The sequence below is a fragment of the Hyperolius riggenbachi genome, chromosome 10, assembly GCF_040937935.1.
Source record: "Hyperolius riggenbachi isolate aHypRig1 chromosome 10, aHypRig1.pri, whole genome shotgun sequence".
NCBI classification, from domain to species: Eukaryota; Metazoa; Chordata; class Amphibia; order Anura; family Hyperoliidae; genus Hyperolius; species Hyperolius riggenbachi.
In genome coordinates, this window is record NC_090655.1 from 262,001,397 (window position 1) to 262,022,232 (window position 20,836).

Below are 20,836 nucleotides of genomic sequence, written 5' to 3' on the forward strand. Positions count from 1 at the left end.
ATGTGCTCTGCTAGAATGTCAGGCATGTCTAGGTGTCAGGACGATCGCCACGACCAGCAGTATGATCCTCATCCTCTGATCCTCTCCCCTCTCTGGGACACACTGGCAGCACTTCTCCCTGAATTCACAAGGACAGTATTTAAAATGGGAAATGGACACAGTGGAGGATGCAGCTTTTGTCTTTCATTGTGAGTGAGTGAATAGGAGGGCAGCATCCAAAGCTCAAACAATGCTAGTGGGCATGTATTTAATGTATGCAATTACATCCATCATTACTTACAGTATATTTGAGGCTGGCATAATAATGTATTGCCATTAATGCTGTCTGTTTGCCCTCTCTCTCTGATGCTATGTACCCACCTCACGATTTTTCCAACAATTTTACCGATGTCCATCGATTTTTTTTTTTGAGTGACGAGTGGTCATTTACGTAACATGGGTACAGGTGCAATATCACATAAACATTGCTTAGCGTTGCATGGTGATAATTGACCATCACTGTGGATCGGATCTTTAAGATCTCTGACGACACCCCATAAGTACAGCGGTCGCTCCAATGCTGGAATATCCACAGGGCAAACCTAGGCAGCTGCCTAGGGTCTAGAGAGAGTTTAGGGGCCTGGTGGATGCTAGCCCCCACCAAATCTAACTAAATAAGCCAGGTGACCATTAGTGGAGGGCAAAAAGTGTCATCTTGCCTAGGACCCCATTTCATAGTAATCCTCTTCTGATGGCTTATATCATGTTTGAAGTGTTCTATAATGTATGTGATTTTGTTTTATTTTTGTATTGTGTGTGTGTGTTGGGGGACACCACAGGATTTCTTGCCTGGATTGACAAAAAGGCTAGAAGCGCCCCTGGTAGTACTACTAGTATTAGATGGTTGAGTGCAGGTGATTCCACAAACACAGACTGCAGTTAGCAGTTTCACCACAAGATGGCGACCACACAGACAGGAAGTAATTTAACAGACCAGGATGGATAGTTGCAGGAAGTGGAGAGAACACACGGCTGGAAGAGGTAAATGTGTGATTGTTGTTATATATTGAGCAGAGCAGATGTCGGGGTGGACATACTTTGTTACAGAGGAGGTCATAGTACTCCTGTCACTATCCTGATCACCCCCCTTGCAGTAATTGCCATGCAAGAGACTCTTATATAACTGCTGTGACTTGTTTGCCAGTTTTCTAGTGGTCCCCCTACATGTGCCATAGATTATAATTAGATTGGTTGGCATCTCACCTTCCTAGTAATAATTCAGTATAAGGGAGTACGGACCGCGGTCACATGGGTTGCAATGACAACCAGGCACGTGGGTGGGAGGGGCCCGGGATGTGCGTGTTCAGGCTGCTGGCAGGTACTCACACGGGGTGGCAGGACTATGCGCCAGAGTCCCACTGTCCTCTGTTCGGAGGGGCAGCGAAAGACCACTGTGGGGCAGAGGAGGACGGGGGAAGCCTCATTAGGATCCAGAGGCTTCCCCCTCCTGGGGTGAGTATCCCCCATGTTCTTTTTGTATACATTTGTGTTTTACAATAAAGACTGATTTAAAAAAAAAAAAGATCCTCTTTAACCACTTAACGACCAGCTAACGCCCATAGGCGTCAGCAGGTCTTAAGTGGGTTACCATGGAAATGTCAGTTCACAGAGGGTGTCTCCGTGAACAGCCGGAGAGCCGCCGGTCGCGGCTCGCCGGCAAAATGTAAACACGTGGGGAAGAAATCCCCGTTGTTTACATCATACGGCGCTGCTGTGCAGCAGCGCCGTAAGGCAGATCGGCGATCCGCAGCCTCTGATTTGCCGGAACTCCGTCCTGCGCATTACAGAGAGAGGGAGGGAGGGAGGTAAGGAGGCAGAGGGCGGAAATGGCTGCGGAGGGGGGCTTTGAGGAGCCCCCCCCCCGCAAAACGCAGATGGCCGGCGGTGATCAGACCCCCCCCCGGCAGGACATCCCCCTAGTGGGGAAAAAAGGGGGGAAGTCTGGTCGCCCTGGCTTCAAAGCGATCTGTGCGGTGGGCTGGAGAGCCCACGCAGCACAGATCGGACCAGCATAGGCTGGTCCTTAAGTGGTTAAACAGCATACTAATTCCATCCTCCCTTCTCCCACATCTGCCTACTACTACTTGCTTCAGAGGGCATATCTCCCAATCCAGGGTCCTCTCCCAGTCCTCCTCCAGCTCTAGCAACCGCTACATCCTGGTTATCTTCCCTGTTCTCCCCCTCCCATATCTAGTGCCATCTGCTCGCTCAGTAGTTAACAAACTGGCCATATCTAGGCTCTCTTTATTTATAACTCCTTCACCTTCCTGGGCCTTACTGAGACATGGCTAACTCCATCTGATACCTTGTCTCCAGCTACATTCTCATATGGTGGGCTTAAAGTTATCCACACTCCTAGATCTGATGGCAAAAAGGAGGACAGGTTAGGTATTCTTTCTGAACACTGTTTCTTCAAACCTCTTACACCTGCCCCTTTGCTATCTCCTTTATATTTTGAGGTTCATGCTGTCTGTGTCTACTCTGCTCACCACTTCCAGATTGCTGTCATCTATCGTCCTCCTGGACCAGCCTCTACCTTTATTGACCACTTCTCTGCATGGCTTCTACAGTTCCTCTCCACTGACATACTTTCTATCATTATCAGGGACTTCAGTGTGCCCATGGATACCAACTTCTCTACTGCCACTAAACCTCTCACATTCGCCTCTTCTTATGACCTCTCCAAGTGGTCCTCTACCTCCACCCACAAAGACGGCCAGACCTTGGACCTTGTGTTTACTCGGCTCTGCTCTGTCTAAACCTTCAACAACCCTCCAATTCCCTTCCCAGATCCCAACCTTATAACTTTCAAAATCCCTCCCTCTCGCCTCCCTCCCCAGCACTGCACCCCACTAACTTATGCATGGATTATCACAACCTTGATCTCTGCTCTCTGGGTGATTATTTCAAATCCCTGACCAATTGGTCATCCTACACTGACCATGAGACAGCATCCACTTACTACTCCAACACAGTCTCTGGTGTCATAAATTCAGATGCTCCCTCACCAACATCTGCCCTTGCCACATCAACAGAGAGCCCTGGCTGACTGAAATCATTAAATAACTGAAAAGACAGTCCAGGGTGGCAGAATGGCGGTGGAGGAAAAGTTCTAGCATTATAAGAAAGTGCCGTACCAGCTAAGGTACAACATTTCCCTTGCAATGCAGTCATACTTCTCACTCATCTCTCCACAATCCCGTAACCCTAAACAACTTTTTAACGCCTTTAACTCTCTACTCTGTCCCCCACCTCCTCCCCATCTTCATGTTTATCAGCTGAAGCTTTGCATCATACTTGAATAGCAAAATGTATACAATACAGAATAGCTTCAAAACTCATCCAATTTCATAAGTCCAACCATCTACCACACCTTCCTCACCTCTGTGTGTTTGCTCATCCACTAGAAACTACCCCTCCCCTCTCTACCTGGCCAGTCGCTCACTCTGACCTCACCCTCTATAATGGATTTCACTGCTTTAACCAAACAGAATTTTTCTTCACTAATCTCTAAAGCTCTCCTCACCACCTGTGCTTTGGACCCAATTCCCTCGTATCTTATCCTCCAGATATCCTCTTCCTTCATCCCTGCTCTAACAACTATTTTCACCCTTTCCATCTCAACTGGCATTTCCCCCACCTCATTTAAGCAAGCAATCATAACACCACTAATCAAAAAAACCTTATTTGGACCCTAAAACCCATTCTAACTATCATTCAACCTCACTTCTTCCCTTTGCTTCCAAACTGCTGGAACGGCACATCCATTCAGAACTGTCTGACTTCCTGTCTACTAACTCCTTGTTAGACCCCCTCCAGTATGGTTTCTGATCTCACCATTCAACTGAAACAGTCCTCACCAAAGTGTCAGATGACCTCCTCATTGTAAAATCCAAAGGCCAATTTACTGTACTAATACACCTTGACCTTTCCTCTGCCTTTAACACTGTTGACCACTCTCTGCTTCTCTTGATACTCTTGTCACTCGATATCAAGGGTCTAGCACATTCTTGGATTAACTCCTACCTGTCTGAATGTTTTTTCACTTTTTCCTACTCCAACACTAACTCCTCTCCATGCCAGTTATCTGTTAGTGTACCACAAGGCTCAGTTTTTGGACCTATTCTCTTCTCCATCTTTACTCATGTCCTGGTACAATCAATATGCTCTTTTGGTTCCCAGTATCACCTCTGTAATGATTGATGACACTCAAATCTATCTCTCAGCTCCTGACCTCTCTTCACTATTTTCTAGAGTCCCTGACTGTCTCTCTGCTGTTTCTGCATTCATGTCATCCTGTTTCCTCAAACTTAACTTGAACAAAATAGAGATTGTGATATTTCCTCAGTCACCCCTGTCAGGAACCGGCCCCGCGGCGCACCTGCAGATACGGTTCCCGACTGCGGGTTAGACCAGATCGAGATGGGAAGCAGCCTTAGTCGAGCCACCACAAGGCTGTGACCCCTCAAACACTTCTCACTGCCACCACTAGCTGTTGCTAGACACTTTCACTCTGCTGTCGAGCGACTCGCACTGGCGTTTTCGTACGTTGGGTCAGCTGCACCCTTTAGGCCAACGTATGCCAAACGCTCCACACACATGCACAATTGCAATCTTACACTAGTGAAGCAAAACCACGAACAGTCGTTCCGAACGATACTGTTAGCCACTCCGAGACTTTCCACTCAGCTGTCGAGCGCAGAAGTGCCCCATACACACAATGCAATTACAATCTTATACGGTAGTGTTGCTTAATCATACAATCAGGCATGGACTTATACACAGTTACACTTCAGTCTCTTCTAGGCTATGGGTGTTAGTTTAGTACAGCAGAAGTCAAACTTATTAAATAACAATTTAATATTCCAGGGAAAAAGTGGAACAATGCAGAAAATAATATATACAAAAGATTTACAAAAACAGTAAAAGTTACAAAATAAAAGTTGCAAGGATAAAAGTTACAAAGATACACACAAGGCTATTTGCTTACCAAAATAAACAGTGATCAAGATAGAAGAACCTTGAACTTGGTTTTTGTGGACAGACACAGTTCTGGTTGGACCAGGAGCCAACTTAGCTTGGACCGCGAGTCCACCCAGCTTCAGCTACCGTCAGGAGCGGACTGATTTTAGGTATCTGCCCCTGCTTTTTTATGCTGGGAGATTTGGCTTGAGGCTGCAAGCCTGTTTGGAAGGGGGGGGGGAAACTAGTTTAATTAAATTTCCAGACATAATTTACTTCCCAGAGATCTAACTTCCACATGTAAAAGTGTATTATAGCACACACACAACAAAAGACTTCCCTACACCAGGTTACAGGTGAAAACACATTGGTGACATTATTTCCTAGCAGATCAAAGGTAAGGATCTGACTGGCTATTGACTAATTAGCCATCTCCTTGCCAGAGGCTAGCAAATCCATTTAGCATTCCCTGCTCTTAAGTGTTTCCTAATTTGAAGCAGACAATGATAGTTAATTTACATGTACATACAGGAACTCCATGAAGCCAGCCTGGCATATCTACACCTTTGACATAATACACAGCAGATAGAAAAATGAAAATATACTCCTGTATTATCCCAACATCCTAACTAGCTGCTATATTCCTGACAGCCCCCACCTATAGTTACAATTAATGTAGAAAATACCCCAATAACCTCAACTCCTAAAGCTTGCTGTCTGAGGGTAACTTTAGACTCTTAGCTCTTATTGAAACCACATATTAACACATTAACAACCTCCTACTACTTTCATCTCAAAAATACCTCCAGAATTCTCCCCTTCCTTACACAAGAGGCTATATAAATGCTTATACATTATTATTATTATTATTTATTGTATTTATAAAGTGCCAACATATTACGCAGCGCTGGACATTAGTTTAGGTTACAGACAATATTTAGGGATGACATACAGCAATATGACAATACAGGAATACAAGAAAAACCAGATCATGCAGCACAGTATGATTACAAGGTAATGCTTAGTCAGTCACTGGATGCTCTAATGCTCTAATCTTTCTCCATCTTGATTACTGTAACACCCTACTCTATGGCCTTCCAACAAACAAACTGGGACTTCTCCAGTCCCTACTGAACTCTTGTCACAAACGCTGTTCTGCCATTTTCTGCCTGCTGGTGGCGGTTTTAACTTTCTCTCTGGACTTTTAATCATCCTGACCCTCCACCATCCACCAGCAGGTGGCCTATTACTGCTGTTGCAAAGACTTTCAGTTCCTTGTTTGGCCTCCGGATGGCTTCGAGTGAACACTGCAGCTACCAGATTGGAGCCAAGTAAAAAGACATGGTTGAAAGGAAAGGCAGTGAAGATAGAGGCTGCAGCTGGAGAGGGGTTGGGTGGCCTCTGTTGCTCTGGTCCTGGTATAGGCTCTGTTCCAGCTGTGAGGATTGTTGCTATGGCTATTGGAAGGTTTGGGGTTAGTAGGTGATGGACAGGTGGGCTTAGGTATGGTCAGGATATGGAGCTGCAGTCCCATCTGCCTAGTTCATCAGGTGCCAGAGCCATAAGTAATGATAATTTATAGCTAATTGGCTGCAGGCCTCTGCTCCTATCTCCCTCTGTCTCCAGCTGTTCTCTCCTCACATCCTCATCCATCTACCGCTGCCAGCACTGCTGTTACCTCCCAGGAATGTGTGCATGGAGAGGAGGAGAGAAGCACCAGATGATGAGCAAGGCACACTGGGAGAGAGGACTGTGGTACTGAATGTGCAGGAGACCACAGCTTATGGGATATTATCACCCCCTAGCAAATTATGTTCTTTTCTGTGCTCTGTTTATTACTGCTAATATCTTACAGCTATAATCTGTTATTCTTTTTAGAAGTGAGATCTGAGCTCAAGGAGCAAGAGATGTCTGTGGATGAGGGTGACATGAGGAAGACAATTAAAGAGGAAGAAGAAGAGATGTATGTGAGGAGTGATCAGCTGTCTATGGAGGAGGGTGACATGATGAGGACAATTAAAGAGGAAGAAGAAGAGACATATGTGAGGATTGATCAGCATTATACAGAAGAGAAAGACATGAAAGGGACAATTAAAGAGGAAGAGACATATGTGAGGAGTGATCGGCAGTCTATGGAGGAGGGTGACATTATGAGGACAATTAAAGTGGAAGAAGAGATGTATGTGAGGAGTTATCAGCAGTCTATGGAGGAGGGTGATATGATGGGGACAATTAAAGAGGAAGAAGAAGAGACATATGTGAGGAGTGATAAGCAGTCTATGGAGGAGTGTGACATGATGAGGAAAAATAAAGAGGAAGAAGAAGAGACATATGTGAGGAGTGATCAGCAGTCTATGGAGGAGTGTGACATGATGAGGAAAAATAAAGAGGAGGACCCACTTTCAAAAAGCAGAAGAGGTGAGTACGGGAGTGGAAAATTGAATGTTGACTATGTATTAAGTGAATATGACTGGGTCACAGCTCACACACTGGCCATATTAGGGGTTATCCTACATCTCTCACCATTTTTTGTCTTGGAATACGTTATACATTTTTTTCATCATGTTACTTTTGTCTTTGTAATTAGCAACAGTGGTGCTTGTAATGACCGATTTCGACTTTAGGTAACTTTGCCGTCATTTCTACGTAATTCTGCTTCGAAACATAATTACGCTTTGAGTCGGAGCAGAATTCTGTTTCCTAATTATGCAGCATTATGGATGGAATTTCGACTTAAAATCTGCTTGCAGTGGGCATTGTGATATATATATATATATATATATATATATATATATATATATATATATATATATATATATATATATATATATATATACAGTGGGTTGCAAAAGTATTCGGGCCCCCTTGAAGTTTTCCACATTTTGTCACATTACTGCCACAAACATGAATGAATTTTATTGGAATTCCACATGAAAGACCAACACAAAGTGGTGTACATGTGAGAAGTGGAACGAAAATCATGCATCATTCCAAACATTTTTTACAAATGAATAACTGCAAAGTGGGGTGTGCGTAATTATTCAGCCCCCTTTGATCTGAGTGTAGTCAGTTGCCTATAGACATTGCCTGATGAGTGCTAATGACTAAATAGAGTGCACCTGTGTGTAATCTAATGTCAGTACAAATACAGCTGCTCTGTGACGGCCTCAGATGTTGTCTAAGAAAATATTGGGAGAAACAACACCGTGAAGTCCAAAGAACACACCAGACAGGTCAGGGATCAAGTTATCGAAAAATTTAAAGCAGGCTTAGGCTACAAAAAGATTTCCAAAGCCTTGGACATCCCACAGAGCACTGTTCAAGCAATCATTCAGAAATGGAAGGAGTATGGCACAACTGTAAACCTACCAAGACAAGGCCGTCCACCTAAACTCACAGGCCGAACAAGGAGAGCGCTGATCAGAAATGCAGTCAAGAGGCCCATGGTGACTCTGGACGAGCTGCAGAGATTTACAGCTCAGGTAAGAGACTCTGTCCATAGGACAATTAGTCATGCACTGTAAAAAGTTGGCCTTTATGGAAGAGTGGCAAGAAGAAAGGCATTGTTAACAGAAAGCATAAGAAGTCCCGTTTGCAGTTTGCCACAAGCCATGTGGGGGACACAGCAGCCATGTGGAAGAAGGTGCTCTGGTCAGATGAGACCAAATGGAACTTTTTGGCCAAAATGCAAAACGCTATGTGTGGCGGAAAACTAACACTGCACATCACTCTAAACACACCATCCCCACTGTCAAATATGGTGGTGGCAGCATCATGCTCTGGGGGTGCTTCTCTTCAGCAGGGACAGGGAAGCTGGTCAGAGTTGATGGGAAGATGGATGGAGCCAAATACAGGGCAAACTTGGAAGAAAAGCTCTTGGAAACTGCAAAAGACTTGAGACTGGGGTGGAGGTTCACCTTCCAGCGGGATATCGACCCTAAACATAAAGCCAGGGCAACAATGGAATGGTTTAAAACATATCCATGTGTTAGAGTGGCCCAGTCAAAGTCCATATCTAAATCCAATTGAGTATCTGTGGCAAGATCTGAAAACTGCTGTTCACAAACGCTGTCCATCTAATCTGACTGAGCTGGAGCTGTTTTGCAAAGAAGAATGGGCAAGGATTTCAGGCTCTAGATGTGCAAAGCTGGTAGAGATATACCCTAAAAGACTGGCAGCTGTAATTGCAGCAAAAGGTGGTTCTACAAAGTATTGACTCAGGGGGGCTGAATAATTACGCACACCCCACTTTGCAGTTATTTATTTGTAAAAAATGTTTGGAATGATGTATGATTTTTGATCCACTTCTTACGTGTACACCACTTTGTATTGGTCCTTCACGTGGAATCCCAATAAAATTGATGCATGTTTCTGGCAGTAATGTGACAAAATGTGGAAAACTTCAAGGGGGCCGAATACTTTTGCAACCCACTGTGTGTGTGTGTGTGTGTGTGTGTGTGTGTGTATATATATATATATATATATATATATATATCTATAGTCAAATACAACATATTGTTATCATTATGAGGTTTATTGAATAACATTCAAATTATACTTTGATGGTTGATTACTCAAACATTTTCTTGTTACAGTTAATATAGCTCCTTCAGAGATGCTCCAGTGTAGTTACTACGTGGTTTGCTGGGAGCACAGAAAGGGTTAACCTGCTTTTTTTCTGTTTTCACATATTATTTCAAAACTCGGCAGAGTCGGCAGACGCTGGGAGATCAGATTACACTAGCTCATTACTTGCTGAGAAGGGAAAATGAGACAGACGACTCTCTATACACGCATGCAGGGTGGACACAGGGTGGATCTCTCTGTGTTCTCCACCTCTCCTGTCCAAGAGTTCAGGTACACTTTAAAGGTGTCTTTCTTCCCAAGGTGTCAATGCTAATTAGCAGTACTGCGGACCAATAACATCACAACCGCATCCATGCATTGTGGCTGCGTTCTGCACGTATGGTATATAAACGCGGTTTACACAATAGCTATCCTATAGCTGGTACTGTCTGTAATAGGGTCTTTTGGCGAGGTTTGTCCATTTTTTGCCTATTTTACCCATACTAACTTTCTCAGGGCCGGGCCGAGGCATAGGCTGGAGAGGCTCCAGCCTCAGGGCGCAGTGTAGGAGAGGGCGCACAAGTCATTCAGCTGTCATTCCTAATTGTGTTGGAAGCAGAAAGAAATAAGAAAAGGGGATACATGGCAGTGACTGCAAGCCAGATAACTAGATATTAAGGTGTTGGGGAGGTTGTGGGCCCTGTGGCCCTCTCAGTCTAATAGCAATCAGTGTGTTGGCTGGGGTGGGTGGGATGGAGGGGCGCAATTTGGTGTCTCAGCCTTGGGTGCTGGAGGACCTTGTCCTGGCTCTGACCTTTGTGGCGAAACACATCTGATTACAACAGGCATCAGACATTTGGTGAGTATGGAAAATCTAATCACTTTGATCATTCTTGTGTGTGAGCTGTTCATTGTTAAATTATATTGGAGCTTTTTAATAACATTGTAGATACCGTGTGTCAACACCACATTTGTCTTTTTTAGCTTTTTTAAAGCCAATGTTCTCAAAGACCAACACTGACATCACTTAAAGTGGATCCGAGATAAACTTGTACTCATTGCATAATTTTGCCCCTTACATATACCGTAGTTTATAGAACATTCCTCAAGCCAAATACTTTTTTTTTGTTTCAATACCCTAATTCACCATAAACTAAACAAGCCTCACCCACAGCTCCTCCAGTGCCTAGGCATTCTGAGTTCCATGTAGCAAGTGCTCATGGGGAGGAGGAGTCTTTTCCCAAAGGAGTAGGTGTTACCAGCCAGATATTTCAGAGGTAAGGCGGTGGAGAGGGGAGGGGAGAGGAGTGGAGTTTTCACAGGCTGAGGGGTGGAGATGCAGAGCAGCTTGCCTGTGTAATGATCAGAAGCAGAATATGGCTGCTCTCATTGTATCACTGGAAGAAGTAATCATATAATTGAAGCTGTTTGCAGCTAGATTTGCTGTGTAAACCATCTAAACTTTAGATAAGATATATAGACAAGTTACTTGTTATAGTTTGTTTTTCATCTCAGATCCGCTTTAATTGTTGGTTGTGTACCGTGATTTCATATCTATTCAAATTTTTTCAACACCACTTGAGTTCGTTGAGTGTTTGTGTGCCTTTGGTAATTTGTCTACCAAACAGGTGGCATGGTAACAAGTTGATACAAAACAAGTCCAAAACAAGGCAGTGAATGATATAGCTGTTACAAGTCCATGGCAAAACAAGTGTGTGCATGTTTTACTCTTCACGTTACTGACAAGATGCATTTTTTTCCATGTACAGATAACTTGCCGAGGGAGCAAGGCTGGGACCATGAGTTCACCGCACAGTTTATTGAGAGGTACCGAAGACAACCATGCTTATGGAAAACAACATCTAAGGATTACAAGGACCGTATTAAGAGGGGGAAAGCCTACACGAGCCTGGTCTCCTTCTGCAAATCAAGAAACCGGGAGGTCGATATTAATTTCGTGAAGCGCAAAATTCAAAATTTACGGACAGTCTTTCACAAAGCATACAAGACATATAAAAAATCCAAAAAGTCTGGTGCAGGGGCGGGCAATATTAAGAAACCAGATTTGTGGTACTATGACCTTTTGCTATTCGTACACGATCATGACTGTGCGGTAACAACAACATCACATGTGCAGGATGGGACAGTGGAAACTGACCAGGAGGTAGAGACACCACTACAGATCACTGATGCCCCTCCTCATTCACCTTGTGAGGCGTCAAGGAGCAGCTTTGAAAAGGTAAGTCCATGCACTGCAGAATTACAAGACTTATAGTGAACAAGAGCTGAAAATAGACTGATGAGATAAACAATTCAAGGTATCCTGCTACTCCTAATAAATACTCTTTAAAAGTATCTCAGGGTTTTCTTGTATATTTAAACATTTACAAAGTAGGTTGAATGTTTTACTGTCAGTGGCAGCCTATTAAGTGTCCCAGAGTAAAAAAAAAAAAGGTCAATAGTTCATGTATTTTATCTCTCCCTGCTCTCAGAAGTTGTATTCTGCCAGGAAAACTTTTATGGCTGTAATTTGCTTATCAGTGATATTTACTATACTCCCGACAAGCTGGGTCGGTTCAAGTAATAATTGGGCCCTAGGGCAAAATTAGTCTGGGGGCCCCCCCAACAGACACCTCGACCAAAAAGCGTCTTTAGAGGCCCTTTGTTGCAGCCAAATTTCCCTCCTGAGCCCCTCAGCTGGCTGCTGACCCTCCCCCAATCACCTCCCAACTTAACAGACTCTGCAGAGTCCCTGGGGAGCAACAGTTAAGATGGGGAGGGACACCTTGGGGTCCCTACAGGCTCTGGGGCAATTGCCCACTTTTTCCTATGGTAGCTCAGCTCCAGCCCTGCCGACAAGGTACCGCCAAGACAGAAGCTGTCACTCCCATGTCTAGAATGTAACTCTTTCAGGCAGCAAAATAAAACAAGTAAAACAGCCTGGTTATTAATATGTTTAGTACTGTACATACACTTGTTTATTTTATTATTTATTTATAAAGCTGTACAATGTAAGAAAACATACAAAGGGACACATAATGATACAGACAATGATATACATTAAATATGGACACTGGTACAAAATACAGAACTGGTGATTACAATAGCAAATATAACATGATGACTAAAATGTATAAGTGCAAGCTATTAAATGAATAACATTTCAAGACACAAAAGGGTGAGAGCCCTGCCCTTGCAAGCTTACAATCTAAAGGAATGGGGTGGAAACAAGAGGTGGGATTATATCATCATGTCACATATCGCCTTGAGTACACTTTATGCAGTCAGTACCAATGTTCATATTTACCACACAGTTGTGTATATAATTGTCATTATTATCATTTAGTATTTATATAGTGCCGACATCTTCTGCAGCGCTGTACAGAGAATTTTGTCTTGTCACTAACTGTCCCTCAGAGGAGCTCACAATCTAATCCCTGCCATAGCCATATGTCTATGCATGTAGCGTAGCCTAGGGCATTTAGGGGAAGCCGATTAACTTATCTGCATTTTCTTGGGGGAAAATGTGGGAGGAAATCCACGCAGACACTGAGAGAACATACACTACATCATCGTATAGTGTGTGTGTGTGTGTGTGTGTGTGTGTGTGTGTGTGTGTGTGTGTGTGTGTGTGTGTGTGTGTGTGTGTATATATATATATATATATATATATATATATATATATATATATATATACATATATAATATATACACACACAGGATCTTCTAAAAAAATTAGCATATTGTGATAAAGTTCATTATTTTCTGTAATGTACTGATAAACATTAGACTTTCATATATTTTAGATTCAAATACACACAACTGAAGTAGTTCCAAGCCTTTTATTGTTTTGATATTGATGATTTTGGCATACAGCTCATGAAAACCCAAATTTCCTATCTCAAAAAATTACCATATTTCATCCGACCAATAAAAAAAATGTGTTTTTAAAACAAAAAAAGTCAACCTTCATATAATTATGTTCAGTTATGCACTCAATACTTGGTCGGGAATCCCTTTGCAGAAATGACTGCTTCAATGCAGCGTGGCATGGAGGCAATCAGCCTGTGGCACTGATCAGGTGTTATGGAGGCCCAGGATGCTTCGATAGCGGCCTTAAGCTCATCCAGAGTGTTGGGTCTTGCCTCTCTCAACTCTCTCTTCACAATATCCCACAGATTCTCTGTAGGGTTCAGGTCAGGAGAGTTGGCAGGCCAATTGAGCACAGTAATACCATGGTCAGTAAACCATTTACCAGTGGTTTTGGCACTGTGAGCAGGTGCCAGGTCGTGCTGAAAAATGAAATCTTCATCTCCATAAAGCTTTTCAGCAGATGGAAGCATGAAATGCTCCAAAATCTTCTGATAGCTAGCTGCATTGACCCTGCCCTTGATAAAACACAGTGGACCAACACCAGCAGCGGACATGGCACCCCAGACCATCACTGACTGTGGGTACTTGACACTGGACTTCAGGCATTTTGGCATTTCCCTCTCCCCAGTCTTCCTCCAGACTCTGGCACCTTGATTTCTGAATGACATGTAAAAGTTGCTTTCATCCGAAAAAAGTACTTTGGACCACTGAGCAACAGTCCAGTGCTGCTTCTCTGTAGCCCAGGTCAGGCGCCTCTGCCGCGGTTTCTGGTTCAAAAGTGGGTTCATGCTTCCATCTGCTTTAAAGCTTTATGGAGATGAAGATTTCATTTTTCAGCACGACCTGGCACCTGCTCACAGTGCCAAAACCACTGGTAAATGGTTTACTGACCATGGTATTACTGTGCTCAATTGGCCTGCCAACTCTCCTGACCTTAACCCCATAGAGAATCTGTGGGATATTGTGAAGAGAAAGTTGAGAGACGCAAGACCCAACACTCTGGATGAGCTTAAGGCCGCTATAGAAGCATCCTGGGCCTCCATAACACCTGAGCAGTGCCACAGGGTGATTGCCTCCATGCCACGCCGCATTGAAGCAGTCATTTCTGCAAAAGGATTCCCGACCAAGTATTGAGTGCATAACTGAACATAATTATTTGAAGGTTGACTTTTTTTGTTTTAAAAACACTTTTCTTTTATTGGTCGGATGAAATATGCTAATTTTTTGAGATAGGAATTTGGTGTTTTCATGAGCTGTATGCCAAAATCATCAATATTAAAACAATAAAAGGCTTGGAACTACTTCAGTTGTGTGTAATGAATCTAAAATATATGAAAGTCTAATGTTTATCAGTACATTACAGAAAATAATGAACTTTATCACAATATGCTAATTTTTTGAGAAGATCCTGTATATATATTCTTCAGTGTTACAACTGTCTCCCCAGAAGAGCACACAATATAAACCCTACCATAGACATACAGTATGTCCATTGCAGTCAAGGGTTAATGTCCATGGGAAGACTATTATTAAAACAGATGGTATTTGTATTCATTCAGCTGTAAAGGGAACCGTAACTGGAGGTAAAAAGAAAACGTTTCACTTACTTGGGGCTTCCCCCTGCAGATGTCATGTACCCGTGCTGGGACAAACCAATCCTCTGGTCCCCCGCCATGGCAGAGTTTAGTTTTCCTGGACGCCCTAGTAGACCTGGTCGCTCTCATCCTTGATTTTGCTCCCGTCGCCGTGGCCGTTATGCGCATGTGCAGTACAAGAAATCTTGTACTGTGCATGCGCAGAATGGCAACGTGAGCAAAGACGCATGCACCCAGTCGGCAAAAACAAACTCTGCCGCAGCGGGGGCCCGGAGGATCGTTTTGTCCCAGCACAGGCACAGGACTGCTGCTGGGGGCCGGTGGAAGCCCCAAGTAAATGAAACTTTTTTTTTTACTCTAGTTAAGGTTCCCTTTAAGTGAGTAGCTGTGGTTACCCACAATACATCACTCCTGAATATGCAAATTAACACTTTTTACCCATGAAACCAGGCTCACATCCCAAACTGCTGGTGTATAGCAAGCCAATAGCATTTACATTTTACTGGGCCAAATTAAACCAACATGCAGACAGCCTGTTTCAGACACTTGGTTCTCCTCAGTGCATGGCATGGATTGATATGGCTTTATGGAATAGGGTTTGGACCAGTACAACCAAATAGCAGCTCATGGTGAGCCAGAACCACTGTTCAGGAGAGATGCATTGTGGGAAACCACAGTTGGCCAGTTAAAGAAGACCTGAATTCAGAACTTCCACTCTGCCCTAAAAGATAAGCAACAGCATAATAACCTTTGAAGGAAAACATTTCTTTTTTACAGCTTATAGAAATCCTGCAATATATCTGCAGTATGTCTACTTCCTGCTTTCATTGAAGCAGACATAAAGTTAGCATCCTGTGCTTACAAATAAGCTGCTCTGCTGAGGCAGCCAGCTGAGAGATCAAATTACAGTTGTGATTAGTCACAGATGAGGGGGAATTAGACAGGCTAAACTCTCTAAATACACACAGGGTGCATTTCTCTGTTTTCCTTGTGTCCTGTGCAATAGTTCAGGTCCACTTTAAAGCTGAATTAAGGTATCAAATTACACTGAGTATTGTTTTTTAGTGGGAGGGCTTTTCAGTGTATTTTATGCTCCGATACTTTCTAGTGGTTCTGGGTCACCCCGAGCTGGTTGGGTATTCTGTAGTACATTTAATAATACTAAACGTCAATATTCTGATTTTACCATGTGCTGTTTGTTTTCTCTCCAGGAAACTTGTAGCAGCAGGCCTGGAACACCTGATCCCATCATCCATGTGACACAAACAAAGGAGACACCACATAATGCCCCCATAAACCACGGACCAAACTCTCTGACACTGCAGGCCACGCCAAGAATGACAAGACGCCTAGGAAGTGGTTACAGAGCCAGAAAAAGTAAATCTCTGAGCGTCAACGTAATGGACCAAGTTCATGAGGCTGCAGCTTTTCTGCGCAATCCGCGAGATGTGAACGAACTCATTGGTTTGCAGTGGGCAGAGAGAATGAAGACGCTGAGCCGTGAGCAGTGGCACCACGCGCATGTGGCCATAGATGAAATCCTGTACAAAGCAAGTGAAGGACTTCTGACCAGAAATTGGGTCGATGTCATCCGTGCTCCTGTTCCTGCACCACCACACACCTCCCACAGTGGGCCACAATGTCAAGGGGGCCACATGGCCTATCAAGTACCTCTGCGGCAATACTATCCATACCAGGGAGCAGAGCTCTCTTCTCAGACAAGTTACACCACCATATAGGGATGTGAGATGCGGTGGCATGTGGTTTGTTTGGTAGGTTAAAGTATTTTGCTTTAAATCAAACCCAATGCTATTGAGGGTGGGTGGAGTATGTGAACTTTGAGACGTGCACTCATTCTCCCTGAACATTGTGTAAATAACATAAATGCGGTTAATGAAATTTAATTGAAATATAACCTCAGGCTGTTTTTGTGTGGCACAGGGCTTGTAAGAGTTTGCTCTTGCTAGAGTAATGGTGTTTGTGTGTTCACCAGGACTGGATTTCTGGACAGGCCACAAAGGCCATGGCCTTGGGCGCTGAAAAAGCAGATGGGTGGCAGAACTTGGGGAGAGATAAGAGGCCACATATCAAAGTAAATCAACTCCTGGTTTGAAGCCGTCCTGCTTTATTGCACACTCTGAATTCCAGAACTCCGTGCATCTTCCTTACTTCCTAGTGTGCAATGACTGAGACAGTCTCCGCTTGCTCTGCTGCATCTGCTGTGTCCTGGTGATCCCAGGACATATACACTTCAGTGATTAGTGCCACTTTGCCAGAGTTATAGGACGTAGAACTCTTGAATAAGTATACATTTACAGGAATATCAGCTCTACTTTAGAACTCCAGCTGTCAGTATAACTGGTCAGCCGCCCTCCATTCCTTCTCCCACGGACTCCTATATCTTAAACAGAAACAAATACGATTTTTTTTTTCTTCTAGAGAAATTTATGGCAGCATCCTCAAGCATAACCCCTTCCTGGCTCATTTTAAAGGTATTGTACCATGTTAGGCATCAGTAAAAGAATCAGTAAAAGTATAAAGAAGGCACATAAATAAAATCAGCATTTCAATAAGCATGGGTGCATCTTTTTTTCCACAGTAGCCTTGCCTTTGAGGGTAATGGGTTACAATTTGATAGCTGAGCAACAGGTCTCTGATTATGTCACATGATGGGCCACTTTATCTCTGGTACAGGAAGTTATCTCTGTTATAGGAAGTGGCAAAAGGGACCTGGAGACCGCTTGGCTCTCTACCACTCTCCCTCTTTCTTGTACAAATCTCATTAGGATTTCCCCATTTAGTAAACTTTTTCTGCTTCTGATCGAGCCTACGTTTAGGTTTTTCAGGATCTGCCACCCATCTTTCTACTCGTGTTATTTGTCTGCTTGGGATATTGTCTCGGACCTGTTTAGAATGGAAGCTCCTATACTCAAGCATGGGGATCCGATCTGTAGGCGTGGTGTACAGGTTCATGAATAGTCTATCTCAAGACCTGTACACCAAGGTGTCCAAGAATGGTATTTCAATAATCTCCACGTGTGCAGTCAACACAAGCTGTGGGCATTTTGTGCCCAACTCCAAGATGAATGCATCAAGGGTTGAATGCGGCCCTGTCCAAATTTAAGAGATGTTGTCAGTAAATCTCCACCAACACTTAGCGTGCTGTCGGAATAGGGCACTATTATATACAAATGCTTCCTCGTATTGGCCCATGAATAAAGTTGCATAGGACAGCACCACATTCAAACCCATCGCCATTCCTCTGCGCCGTACATAAAATTGACTTTAATTTTCTTGTAAGATGATACGTAAAAGAGAAACAAAAGACTTTCTCTGGGAGTCTTGACAAATCATTATGTCACAAAAGGTACCAGTCTGTTACCTCTACACCCACATCATGTGGGAAGAGGAGGTGCAGGGGCTCTCGACGTCAAGGGTTACCAACAAGTGGTCTAAATCCAATGCAGTTAAAGTGAACCCAAGGTGAAAATAAACTGATGAGATAAACAATTGTATTTATCCTCCTACTCCTAAATATGACCATTTTTTTGGCTATCCCTTGGTTTTATTTTATATTTAAATATATACAAAGTAGATTGAATGTTTTGTTTCCTCTGCTCTGTAGCAGCCTAATAAGTGTCCCAGAGTTAGAAAAAGGTCAATAGATCATGTATTTTATCTCCCTCTGCTCTCAGTTGTATTTTATGGTTGTAATTAGGTTATCAGTGCTGTTTACTATATTACCGACCAGACACAAGCTGTCAATTCCATGCCTAAAAATGAACTCTTCCAAGCACCAAAATAAAACAAGTAAAACAGCCTGGTTATTAATATGTTTTGAACTGTTCATAAACATGTTTATCTCATCATGTCACATGTGGCCTCGGGTACACGTTAAGTTATTTCTCTATGAACATGCTAGTGTCGCGTAAATATAATTCAATTGATTGTACTAATGGCTGTAATAACCTGTAAACAAATTGAGCCAGTGGAACGAATACCAGGTCCACAGCGGAGGTTATTGGTCTTCCGGGTGGTGCTGGTAAACTTTTATGCATTTTTGGTAATGTACATAATATAGGAGTCAGTGGATGGGACTTGATCAGAAAACGAGAACACTCCTGATCAATAATGCCACTCTCTAGTCTAGTGCATCATCCACACATTTTTTGATCTTCTCCTGTATAATAAACAAAGAATCCAGATCCAATTCAGTATTTACTGTTTCTTGTAATAATTGTTATTATTATTAATATTATTTATTTATAAAGCGCCAACATATTCCGTGGCGCTGTACAATGTAAAAAAAACAAACAAGGGATACATAATGATACAGACAATGATATACATGAAAATATGAACACTGATACAAGATACAGCACTGCTGATTACAATTTGATTTAACATGATGACTAAAATGTATAAATGTCTAACAGAGTGCAAGCAATTAAATTAATAACAGTCCACGACACAAAAGGATGAGAGCCCTGCCCTTGCGAGCTTACAATCTGAAGGAATGTGGTGGAAACAAGAGGTAGGGGAAGTATACAGTATATGTACAGGCAGTGCGTAATTAGGTTATATAGAGAATATGCTTGTCGGAAAAGGTGGGTTTTGAGGGAGCGTTTAAAGATTTGAAAGGTGGGAGAGTGGCGGATGTGCTGTACAATTTCCCCCTGATAATAAGTACTGTAGCATCCAACACCACCACGGCTCTACCCGCTGGATGAATTTCAATCTGTTCGCTATTTTCTAATGATTTAAAGCTTCCCCCTCCCCAAATTTGGTGTTACAAAAAAGTGCATTTCCAAGAAGTTCACTGAGAGTTGGGTGGCGGTGAGTTGCGGGGGGGGGGGGGGGGGGGCAAGGCTGAGAGGAGCTCCGTCTGTGACTCATACAGAGCCTGCAGGGGGCGTGGAGAGGGTGTGTATAGCTTCTGCCTATAACAAGCAGAGCAGCACATTCTTGCCTGAGTGCCTGAGCCCGACAAAGCCATCAAAGGAAAGAAGATTAGATTATATAACAGAGATAACACAGCCACTGTGCAACTCGGAAAGGCTGCAGGAACCCAGACCACATTGGAACAGGGATAGGAACTTATAGGATAGAAGAAATAAGGCTGAAAATTGTGTTACAGAGGGCCATATGCAATTCACTTTTTCACCTGAGTTTTCTCCTAGGAGATAATTTTTCATCTTCAATCTAAATTTACTTTTTAGCACTTTGCCATGGAAAAAGTAGCAAAAAGTAGGTGAAAAGTACTGCCAAAATGATTTTGAGTATTTGTTTGTTTGCTGGTGGTTTAAAAAGCATTTTATTTGCAAGTTGTGAAAATATCACCTAGGAGGAAACTCAGGTGAAAAAGTGAATTGCATTTGGGCAAGAGTCTCTTTAACAACGTGACGATATAGTCTGTAAATCGCTGCGGAAGCTTCCAAATAACGCTACCAAAAAACAATAATTCTGCTTACTTCTCCTAATCTGTCTCCTTATGAAAAAAAAACAAAAAAACAAACCACACAGGAACAGCACTCAGTGTGAAATGAAGTCCAATGAAACAAGTGGAAATGTCTCTCAATTTCCACTCTCCACGTATGTGTGACAAATGAGGTTGTCCTATTAGGATGAATAACCACCAGCACACCCTTAGAAGGGGACACTCCTCTTAGAATGTGACCCTCTATTAGATTGGGTCAATTGCGCCTTAGGGTCATTTAAGGCCATCCTCAAACTGTCACAGTCCTCAGCAGCATCTGGATCCAAAAGACATCTTACACACACAACACCGAAAAGATAAAAAT

At 43.1% G+C, this 20,836-nt stretch overlaps 2 protein-coding genes across 2 annotated transcripts in view; both read left to right on the forward strand.

Annotated features, from left to right (window-relative positions):
• Positions 1-20,836, forward strand: part of LOC137537148 (uncharacterized) — a 205,310-nt gene that overhangs the window by 36,816 nt on the left and 147,658 nt on the right. The window lies entirely within an intron of this gene.
• On the forward strand, positions 978-19,175 carry LOC137535846 (uncharacterized). Its single transcript, XM_068257730.1, has 4 exons — positions 978-1,020; positions 6,880-7,419; positions 11,337-11,806; positions 16,247-19,175. The coding sequence occupies exons 1-4, from the start codon at positions 978-980 to the stop codon at positions 16,772-16,774; spliced, it is 1,581 nt and encodes a 526-aa protein (XP_068113831.1). The 3' UTR covers positions 16,775-19,175.